Below are 11,818 nucleotides of genomic sequence, written 5' to 3' on the forward strand. Positions count from 1 at the left end.
TGTCCCCTATTGGTGCCTCCTGGTCAGGAACAGAGCTACCTAGAAGCCTTTTAGCTTCTGGGTCCCACGGCCCCCGCGAAAGAAGCCGAGCCCCGGGGACTTCTGGGAGCCGTCGCCGGGCTCGGAGTGCGCAGGTGCAGCTGTCAGGCACTGAGAGCCGAGACCCGAGTAGCCGCTCACCCGCGCCTCGGCCGAAGGTGGGCGGGGTCGCAAGAACGTGGAGCGCGCAGGCGCCTTGAGCAAGGGGAAAAGCCAGGGAAGTGGGCGGAGCTTAGGAGAGGCGGGTCTAGGGGCGGAGCCTTCGGGATAGAAGAGCGGAGATTTGGATTTTGCCTGCTGCTTTGTGCACTTGCGGGTGTGTGTGTGTGTGTGTGTGTGTGTGTGTGTGTGTGTGCGTGCGCGCGCGCGCCCTCTGGGGTCTAGAGGAGGCAGATAATTTATTTCCAAATGTCTACAGAGCAAGAGGAACTGTACTTAAGAAACGACGTCTTATGAGCCTCATCAGCATCTGTACTTAATTTACATGACAAGATTCTTGACTTTGAGCTGATGCTATAATGAGATGCGATTTGGGGAGGGGCCTTGGAAGCCGGTGATTGTTTTGTGTGCCGAAGGGAAATGAGTCACCAGGGGCCAGAGGGCAGACTATGGTAGGCATCCATTAAAGTGGCTCCCAAATGATCCCCGCCTCCTGCTATTCATAACCTCATGTAATCCTCTCCCCTTGGAAGTGAGCTGGACCTAGTGACCCACTTTTAATTAACCAAGTACAAAGATGAGGGGATGCCACTTGTAATATTAGGTTACATAAAGGCTTCGGCTTCCACCTTGGGTACCCTTCTCTTGCCTGCTCACTTACAAGAAAGCCAGCTGCCACGTTGTGAGCTGCCCATGTGGAAAGGAATTGATGTGTCCAGCCAAAGGCCAGCAAGGACCCGAGGCCAGCCAACAGTTTTAATGAGTTTGGAAGATGATTCTCCTTCCATAAAGCCTTCAGATGACTGCTGTCTTGTTGAGAGACCCCAGGAGCCAGAGGCACCCAGCTGAGCCATGCCTGGATTCCTTACCCAAAGAAGCTGTAAGATGACAAATGTATGTTTGTTTTAAGCCACTAAGCTTTAGCGTAGTTTGTTACACAACAGCTAATGAACATACTATCACAGCCCTTACTCTGTGATTCAGTGAGTTAAAATAGGGATTCTGGGCTTCCCTCGTGGCGCAGTGGTTGAGAGTCCGCCTGCCGATGCAGGGCACGCGGGTTCGTGCCCTGGTCCGGGAAGTTCCCACATGCCGTGGAGTGGCTGGGCCCGTGAGCCATGGCCGCTGAGCCTGCGCGTCCGGAGCCTGTGCTCCGCAACGGGAGAGGCCACAACAGTGATAGGCCCGCATACCGCAAAAAAAAAAAAAAAAAAAGGGATTCTATCAGTAGTCAAAGATACCACATTGATAGAACTACAGCAGCTGCTATCACAATTAAAACTCGTGTCATTACCTGCACATATGTTTGTTTTTCACTCACATAATAATCCACTGTTGTTGCTCCTGAGTGACTGATGGCTTTCCTCCAAATAGCGGTTTAGCGGCCCAGAGTTCTTCCATCTTGCAGTTTTGCCGTTCCATACAATTGAGATTCTTCTTCTTCCAGCTGGGTGGTATATCCTTTTCTTAATAACCGAGCCCAGAGTGACACACGTTTCCTATTCAAACCACAGCCAGAACTGGAAGCAATAGTGGCTGAGTAATGCAGGATGTGCCTCGGCAGTCACATTCCGGAATCGACTTTCAGGCAACAGAAAGGGAAGCACAAACTTTGGGCAGTTGTCTAATCATATCATAGGTATCATTAACAAATGCTACATACCCAGGACCTTGGAAAATAACCATATGGGTTTGTGGTCATTGTACCTGCTACAAGCTACACTACATAAGAATTCCCCCATGAGCCCTCACTCTGCACAAATACGTCGTTCAGGAATTCCAGTGGAAATGTTCAGAGACTGATTACAATCTTTCAAGAGTACTCAGTCTCCTTTCTGTTGACTCAAGTCGATGTGGGATTTGGATGCCATGCCATGGAGTGCTTCTAACTAAAAGAAAACCCTAGTGCAGTTTCAACCTTGGGGATCAATGAAATAAGGTAAAAATATCAGATATCAGAACATTCTTAGGATTTCTGTGTTTATTGTGACATTTCATTTTATTCTCAAGATTACCTGTTGCCCTATACTCCAGCTACTGCACATGCCCTAGTTCAGTACACTTTCCAAATGTAATCACTGTCATGAGAAATCCCAGTACCTAAAGGAGACAGGAGATTTTTAATATGCTGGTACTTCATGTCAAAAGAACATAGAAAAACTTCTAGACCTGACAGGGGAACTTGCAAAAGATAAGTCAGGGGTAGGGACATAAATGATCCAATCCAGCACTATAAACTCTTGAATTCTTTCAAGTCCTTATATATTATGCAATGTAAATTCTAACCCTCGAGATGACATTTCCAAAAATGTGTCCTAGATTTTTGATATAATAAAGGATATTGAATATTTCTGGATGACACGAATCTCCTCCCTGTCTGCATTTCAAGACTAGAAAAGCAGACTCAAGAGTTTTGTCACAGATGTATGGCAAAGAGAATGAGTAGGGAGGTTTAAGGTTTGAGAAAGTCAAAAGTTTTCTAAGATGCTTGAATCTTTCGTGATAGCCCCATTCCAGTTACATGGATTCAAATCTTTCCCCAAGCCCCATTCCAGTTACATGGATTCAAATCTTTCCCCACACTTCACTTTCATCTAAGAGAAGTGGCGAGGTTGGGAATTCAGTATCATAGCTCAGCAAACACCTGGATCTACTGTTGCACTTGGCTTTCAGGATTTGCCAGCCCCGTGGTTAGAAGCAGTTAAGAAGACTCCCAACACAATCATAGGAAGGTCTGACTTCAATGCCTTTCTTAAGGTCAGAATTTCAAGTGGCCTTTCACTTTTAATTATCTAATTTCATTGTAAACAAGCATCACACTTACTTTTGGAGCTAGCATTGCTCACTGCCTTTAGTTTTTGGTAAGAGCTATCCAGACCCTTGTGTGCAGTGGGCTTATGACCTTGCTACATCATGACTATCCTTTCCTAACACAACACAGGATTACAAGTTTCTCTGTCTTTTAACCTATCTCTTTCAATCAGCCCTTAATATTCTGCTTCTCTGTAGTCTGAGAATCATCCTCTAGTACCAATTTCTGTATGAGAATAAAAGATGACTCCAGCTTAGAAGTTAAATATTGAAAGGATACCAGATACCTTGAAGATTTAAAGAACCAAACAAAACTAGGATGTGAGGGTGCAGGAATCATTTTAATGGATCAGACAGGTAGAGATGCAGAAATCTTTAGGCTGCTGCCAAAGGATGACTCAATTCCACCTATTTGCAGTCCAGGAGTGATGTTCCATATCTTTATAATAGCTGTTACAACAAGTGGCCCAAACAATCAAAATGAATACTAAAAGAAAACATCCCTTATGGCCCATACATAAAGCCTAATATTTGCCCCGTGTCTCCGGTCAAAATACAAAGAATGAAAAACCTGACTGGCTTAATTAGAGCCATGTGTGACTGGCAGTCCAACAGTACAATACAGAATGAAGGCAAAGTGCCAACAAAGAGCTAGGAAAAGCATGTGTTAAAGACAAAAACAGATTTCAACATATATACTGAAAAATATATATATAGACACACACACATATACACACACACATATATATTCAATATTAATTTTGACTCTATGACTACAAGATTATTTTACACATAAAGTTCTGCAAATCACATATTGCATTTAATATATTGTGGACAGACAATACTCCATAGGAGCATATGTAGAGCTTAATCTCTTTCTGCTAACTGGACAATACTGTATTGAATAATCACAATTTAATCAATCTGCTTGGCAGGATACTGAAATCCTATTTATTGTAATTAAAAAGATTTTGCAATAAACATTATTTATATCTATATGTTTATTCCATTGGGATGAAACTCCTAGATCTAGAATTACTGTTTCAAAAGGAATGCATATTTATAGTGTGGATAGGTCATGCCATATTGCCACCCCAAACAGGAGGAGACAAATCTACACTGGTAATGATGAACAACCTCCGGTTTTCCCACAATAACTAGTATGGGAAATTAACTGCAGTTTAGATTTTAATCCACCTGCGAGTCAAGAAGATTCGTTTTAAATCTGTAATTTTCTGAACAAGGTTAAGAACCTAACAAATTTTCTTTATTCGAGTTCTTCCACTGTGACACGCCTGTTGGTAAGCACTGCCTAGTTCCCCGACTGCTTTGTGTCATAGCACTCTGTTCTTAAATGACATATTTTTTCGTATGTGTTGTATTTTCTGCCAGTTGCCTCTTACATCTTTTTTGACACGTTTCACCATATCGAAGTTTATTTAAATCTTTGTACAGGCCAGCTTACTCTCTTCATGTCTTCCAGGGCTCCATGTCCTACTCAGTAAAGCCTTCCTCCTTTCTGTGTTCGCCTCTAACATATTATTTCATAATCAGAGCCGATAAATACAACTGTATTATATTTCTCTGTAAGGTCTAGGTATGCTTCTCTTTTTGGAGAGTGGATAATCAATTGTTACAACATCATTTCCCCAATAATGAAACACTAATCTTATTATATACCAAAACATTTTTTCAATGATTCTTTTTTTTTTTTTCTGGCCGCACCATGCGGCATGCGGGATGTTAGCTCCCCCACCAGGGATCGAACCCGCACCCCCTGAAATGGAAGCACAGAGTCCTAACCACTGGACCGCCAGGGAAGTCCCACCAAAACATTTTTTAAATGTCCTGCTATGTTTGACAAATCATCCTTCTTTGTGTGGTTTTCAGCTAAAACTGTCAGAGCAAACATATCCTACTGAGACTCTGTTGGGAGTGACAATTTACAAACATTTTAACAGTATTACTTCAACTAGAAAAATATAGTATTTCTTTTTATTGACATTTCCTATTGTTCAACAGTTTAATAACATTCTTTCACCTCTATTCATAAGTTGCTTTATAGTTTTTCTTGTTTTTGATGGGAGAGTTGTATTATCCTCATAAAAATAATTAGAACCTTTTGTGTATTTTTCTCTGCACTGGAGCAGGAGTCGGCACACTTTCTCTGCACAAGGACAGAGAGTAAATATTTGAAGTTTTGCAGGCAATACTGTCTCTGTTGCAGCTACTCAGGTCTGCTATTGTAGAGTGAAAGCAGCCCTAGGCAATATGTAAACAAATGAGCATGGCTGTAAACCAATAATACTTTATTTACGGACACTGAAATTTAAATTTCATATAATTTTCATGTTGTCTTAAGCTATTATTCTTTTCACTTGTTCCTCCATTAAAATAATTTTTAAAATTCAGATCATGGGCCATACGAAACAGTCAGTGAGGCTCTGGCCATGAGTCATAGCCAAGATTAGTCTGCCTCAAGGTTAGTGGTTCTTTGAAACTTTAATGGAATTCACGCATAAGCCCGGGTGACTTTAAATGATCAAATCTTGCCAAATTTTCTAATACATGTCAGAAGGTTTAAATGTACGCAGGTGAACCTTGTCTTCTCCTCTGATTGTTTCAGTTCTTTTCTTCCAGGTGGCCTCCTCACCCATGTTCTCTACACACTTTCTAAGACTGTTGTCAGATGTAATTTTCTCACCAACAAGGTCACAGCACCTTACACTTTATGCAGATAAATGAAAAGCTATAATACTAACTCAACATTATGGAATCAAGTTTTAAACCAGAACAGGCAAACCCTCACTGTCTTGAAACGCCTGTTCCTGATCTAATATCCGGCTTCTCTTAGCTTCATTCTATGCATCATTTTCAGTCAGAGTTGCCTATGGTAACTTTTCAATGTCTGAAAACAATGTTTTTAAAAGAGCTAACATTACTGAACGCTTAGTATGGACCAGCCATTGTGCTACACACATCTTATGCATTAATCAATATGAAGGATCTCAACGTAAGTGTTTACATGAGGAGTAAATGAATTCTATTTTCACTTAAAACAAAAATCTTCACGTTCTAACCGCAACAATGTGAAGAACAAACTTGTACAGGACAAGAACAGAATAGACAGAAAGAGAGAGAACAGGTTTTAAACTGCTGGTCTATCTGAGTCACAATGTCTCAGGACTATAGTGATGGGAGTGAGGGTGGATTCCAGAGAAACTTGGGTAACAGATCCACAGGATTTGATGTAGCAGGTAAAGAGGGGCGTGCAGGTGACTCTCCAGTGTGGATTCTCTGATGTGCAAAGTGTGTGCTCTGCCTGAAGACCTTTCTACTTCTTTTATGGTTGTGGGGTCTCTCTCCCGTGTGCACTCTTTTGTGCTGATTGAGGTGTCCGATTTGGATGAAGGTTTTCCTGCATTCCTTGCATTCATATGGTTTCTTTCCAGAGTGAATCCTCTGATGGACGCTAAGGGACTGCCGATGGCTGAAGGCTTTGCCGCACGCACTACATTCGTAAGGTTTCTCCCCAGTGTGACTTCTGCGATGACAGATGAGGGACGACTTTGTCTTGAAGGCCTTCCCACATTCAATACATTCGTAGGGCCTTTGGCCAGTGTGAAGTCTCTGGTGCTGAGTGCAGGAGGAGTTGTCGCCAAAGGCCTTCCCACATTCCATGCACTTATAGGGTTTCTCTCCTGTGTGAACTCGCTGGTGTTGAATAAGGTGTGTGGTCTGGCTGAAGGCCTTCCCGCACTCCTTACACTCGTAGGGTTTCTCTCCTGTGTGAGTTTTCTGATGCTGCGCCAGGTGAGCCTTCTGGGTGAAAGCTTTGCTGCAGACCTTACAAGCATAGGGCTTCTCTCCAGTATGAATTCTCTGATGGGTGGCCAACTGGGAACTGATGCTAAAGGACTTACCACATTCCCCACATTCAAAGGGCTTCTCACCAGTATGAATCCTCAGATGGCTAGCAAGGTGTATATTCTGCCTAAAGGCTTTCCCACATTCTTTACATTTAAAAGGCTTCTCTCCAGAATGCACCCTTTGGTGCTGAGTGAGTGAGGCATGATGGCTAAAGGCTTTTCTACACACCTCACATTCGTACGGTTTCTCTCCTGTGTGAATTCTCTGATGGACAGTCAGGGATGAGCCATACCTAAAGGCTTTGTCACACACATCACATTTGTAGGGCTTCTCTCCAGTATGAATTCTCCTGTGCTGATTGAGTCCGATGTGATCACTGAAGGCTTTCCCACAGTCGATGCAGTCAAAGGGTTTCTCCCCAGTGTGATAATACCTCCAGTGACGGATAAGGGATGTGTTCTGTATGAAGGCTTTCCCACATTCCATACATTCGTAGGGCTTCTTGCCGGTGTGACATCTCTGATGTCGGGCAAAGGATGAGCCGTCACTGAAGGCCTTTCCACATTCCTTACATTTATAGGGCTTCTCTCCAGTATGAATTCTCTGATGCACAGTGAGGGATGAGCTCTGGGTAAAGGTTTTCTTACATTCATTACATTTGAAAAGTTTTTTTCCTGCATAGATCCCCGCATGTTTTATTACCACTGAACTTGGGGGGAAAGTTTTCTTAACTGAGTCACAGCGGTGAACTCTCTCTTCTGAAATGTCCAAGTGGAACCATCTTCCAGATTTGTTATACGGACACTCTCTTTCCTTAGAGAGGGTTTTGTTGTGAGTGACTGCCTCCTGCCTGAATTGTGTCTTCTGACCTGCCAGCTTCTTTTCAAACAGACCCTCAGAATCCCAGCTTCCTCTGAAAGTGGAACTCTCTAGGTTAGTGTTTGAAGTTCTGTCCGTTACCACTTCAGCAAATGAATCCTGCTTCGGAAATAATTCCTGGGTCTCATGTATAGACTGCTGGCCTGAAAGATATCAAGAAAATAAACAAGAAACAAACATTTCTTTTATCATGGGCTGGGAGAAAAGGAATCTACTAAAAGGAAAACCGTGAAGAAACTCACTAATTGGTGAATTAAACCCTAATTAAACCACATAAATTGTGCACCTCTAAAACATGTGAACATGCAGTCTACAATGTATGTAAGACGAGCCCAGACTGGATTCATACAGGAACCCAGAGAGGTGAATAGAAAAAAAGATAAATGTATGTGGAATCAGTCACACATCAGAAGCATCAGGAGTCGGAAAAATGTTCTGTAATCACATCACCTAAAAATACAGTCTATGACAGTCATTCTCTTCACCCTTTCTCACCCCTGGCTATGCAGCTTTGATGCCAGGGCAGTCATCATGTCACCAAAGTTGTTCCAAGAAGCACACCAAACACAAAAGGACAGTGTATTCTATGACGTTCATTAAGAGTCCTGAAAGCCCAATCACTCCCCTACAACCAGAAATGGTGTTTCTGTCAACTGTATCTTATTTGACTGATTTCAACAGAACCTACAGTGCCAACTGATGGCTAAAGTTCAGCGGTCACATAGAAATCATTTTTACACTGACCTGCTTGCTTCTGCAAGCCTGACAAAATCCTCACTTCTTCTCTGGCCATTTAAGTAATGGAATTTCTCATTCTGGAAAGACTGTTTCTATAAAAATAGTGAGTGCTGATATTATATTTAATTACATCATACACACCACTGATTGGGTATATGGCTTACCTCAGACTACAAGCTTGCAGGGAGGAATGATTATGTCTGAAATCCCTTCGCTAAATCACTTAGCATGTACCAAAAACTTGTGCAAGTAGAGCTATATCACAATAAATGTACAGAGATCAAAGTGGTGTTGGGGAGAGAGATGATGCAGAGAGTCAGATGTTTGGGAAAAGATGATCTTTAAAAAAGGAAAATAAAGTATTTTTTTTTAAATGGCCTCTAAACACTGAAAGCTTTCCTTCTTAGGTCAATAACAAGACAAAGATACCTGGGAAGTTCCAGCCAGAGCAATTAGAAATAGAAATAAAAGTCATCCAAATTAGAAAGGAAAAAAAAAACTGTACTTGCTGATGATATCATCCCATATATAGAAAACCCTAAACAATCCACAAGAAAGGTATTAGAGCTAATACATCAAGTCATCAAAACTGCAGTATACAAGATCAACACACAAAAATCAGCTGTATTTCCATACACTAGGAATGAACAATCTGAAAAGGAAATTATGAAAATAATTCCATGAAAAATAGCAGTGAAGGAATAAATTATTGAGGAAAAAGTTACCTTAAAGGGTGCAAGACTGTACACTGAAAACTACAAACACTGCTTAATAAAATTAAGAGCTAGATAAATGGAAAGACATCCTGTGTTCATGGATAGAAAGACTTAATAATGTATTCATGGAGAGAAACAAGGAAGAATTAAATAAGCAACAGAAACAAGACCAAACAAATTTGTTGTACAGTACAGATGGGAGTAATATATCTATTAACAGAAACAAAAAACCATGAATGAAACAAAAATCAAAGCTAAAGCTTCTATAAATGAAGCTACCAATCTAAAATACTGGATAGCAAGAAACACCACATGCAACCTTTCAAGCCACAGGAAATTGGGGGAAAAAATATCACATTTATAAAACAGGATTTACATTCATGCTATATACAGGCAAGGAAATATGACCCAGCAGAAATGTGGGCAATGGGCATGAAGACATCACTAACAGAGTATAAACCCTGAATGGATTTAAACACATGTATTCACAACCTCACAAGTAGTCTGCAAAATAAAAATTAAACAAAACTCAATTTTCACCCCACAGCTTGGAAAATATTTTTAAAAACCCAAAATACTATTAGTGAAGATGTATGGAAACAGGTATTCTCATATATTGTTTACCAATGGTATTACAGCCTGTTATTATGTTCATGAAACTTAAAAGACATGTATACTTTGATCATGCAAAGAGATATGAACAAACTGGACCACAGTTTATTACAGGTGAAAACCAGAAAAAACCTAAAGGTTCAAATACCCTCAACAGTAAATTAGTTAAGTAAATTATGGTATTTCCATATATTGTAATACTAGAGAGCCACTTAGATGAAGTTTCTGTCTACTTTTTAAGGATACAAATAGAAGGAGAAATCATAAAAGTAGTAATATATTAGACTATATAAAATTTTTAAAAATTTTATGTACAATTTAAAAAATTCTAGTGAAAAAAAATACTTATTACCATATGTAAAAGATAGTTTGAGACAATACATTAAAAAATTAATGTTCACATTAAAAAAACCCCACTGGGACTGGACTGGCAGTGCAGTGGTTAAGACTCTGCACTTCCACTGCAGGGGGCATGGGTTTGACCCCTGGTTGGGGAACTAAGATGCCACATGCTGTGCAGCACAGCCAAAAAAGGGAAAAAAAAACCCCAAAAAACAAAAAAATAGGGACTTCCCTGGTGGTCCAGTAGTAAAGAATCCGCCTTCCAATGCAGGGCATGTGGGTTTGAACCCTGGTAAGGGAACTAAATCCCACATGCTGCGTGGTCATAACTACTGGGCCCGTGTACCTCAACTAGAGAGCCCATATGCTGCAAACTGCAGAGCCCACATGCTCTGGAGCCCATGCACCACTGTTAGAGAGAGAAAACCCACACACCACAACTAGAGATAAGCCCGCACACCGCAGTGAAAGATCCTGCATGCCACAACTAAGACTGGACACAGCCAAATATTAAAAAAAAAAATCAAAAACAAAAAAAATTTAAGACACAAATAGAGAAATGGATATAAATGAGGGACATTTTACAAAAGGATAAAGACAATAACAAAATTTGAGGAAAGTATTCAACTCATTTTCATAATAAAAAAATAACCTTAGGCTATAATCTTTCACCAAATAATAAGCTAAACATTTTCACCAAACTACCCAATGCTACGATGATGCAATTAAACCCATACATCTAGTCATCTGGCCATTGCTAGAGTCACTAGAACAGAAAACTCTCACAGCTCAGGAGATTTCCACTTCCAGGGATACAGGCATCCCCAAAATGTACAGCCTTCACTAACATAAAGGTGCCTATTATATTTTTAACACCAAGAAATGTGACGCAACCTAATTGAGCAGTGGCACACGGAACGTGGAACTCACATGAAAACATCGGTACGCAGGACGGAACGCAAACTCTATTTCTACCACGTAAAACAACATATGTGTTCATCAGGGCTTGAAGGGCCTAAAGTTGTCTTGTTAACATATTGTGATTACGGGTTATGATTTTCTATTCCTTTCCCAGACAGGTGACAGGATTACACTTTCTGAAAACCATTATTTTCAAAAGAAGTTTCTTTTCCTTCCTTGTGTATCGAAGAAATGGCCCTCTGCCCACGTCTTCTTGCAATCCATCTGCCCACCCTCTCCAACCCAGACAAGGATTCTCTGGGGGGAACCCTGTCCTTTGCCTCTTTAAGGCCATGTTGGGAACTTCACAAGCTCTGGTTTATGCAAGTCATCCATGCACATGTCATCCCCTCCATGGGAGTAAATATTTGATGGCTGAGGACAGAAGTGTAAATTCCCTCGTTCTCCAATCGCCTGCCAATGTCAAGCCAAGTGGCTCCTTCCTTCAATTTGTGGTTCTTACAGGAATGGATGCATCACGAAGTGAGTGGCCATGTGACCACGAACATCAGACCTTTGGAAGACAGCTCCAGAAACCCTCGGGGTCTGGAAGAGATCATTTAAGGAACCAAGTGGCTGATCCATGTCTGAGTGGCCAAGGACAAGAGCAGAGCTACAGGGAGGAGTTATCAACCAAGAGAAGGTGGAGTGGGGGGGCAAGGAGGAGGAGAGGAAGGAGGAGGAGGGGGGTA

At 41.3% G+C, this 11,818-nt stretch overlaps 1 protein-coding gene across 1 annotated transcript in view; it reads right to left on the reverse strand.

Annotated features, from left to right (window-relative positions):
* Positions 1-3,331: 3,331 nt before the first annotated feature.
* ZFP28 (ZFP28 zinc finger protein) overlaps positions 3,332-11,818 on the reverse strand; it is a 20,292-nt gene continuing 11,805 nt past the window's right edge. Inside the window, exon 8 of the mRNA XM_029202469.1 lies at positions 3,332-7,901. Coding sequence (XP_029058302.1) covers positions 6,196-7,901 — 1,706 coding nt within the window. The 3' untranslated portion in view covers positions 3,332-6,195. The remainder of the gene's footprint in view (positions 7,902-11,818) is intronic.

The sequence above is a fragment of the Monodon monoceros genome, unplaced genomic scaffold, assembly GCF_005190385.1.
Source record: "Monodon monoceros isolate NGI ecotype Baffin Bay Population unplaced genomic scaffold, NGI_Narwhal_1 Super_Scaffold_10, whole genome shotgun sequence".
Taxonomy (NCBI): domain Eukaryota; kingdom Metazoa; phylum Chordata; class Mammalia; order Artiodactyla; family Monodontidae; genus Monodon; species Monodon monoceros.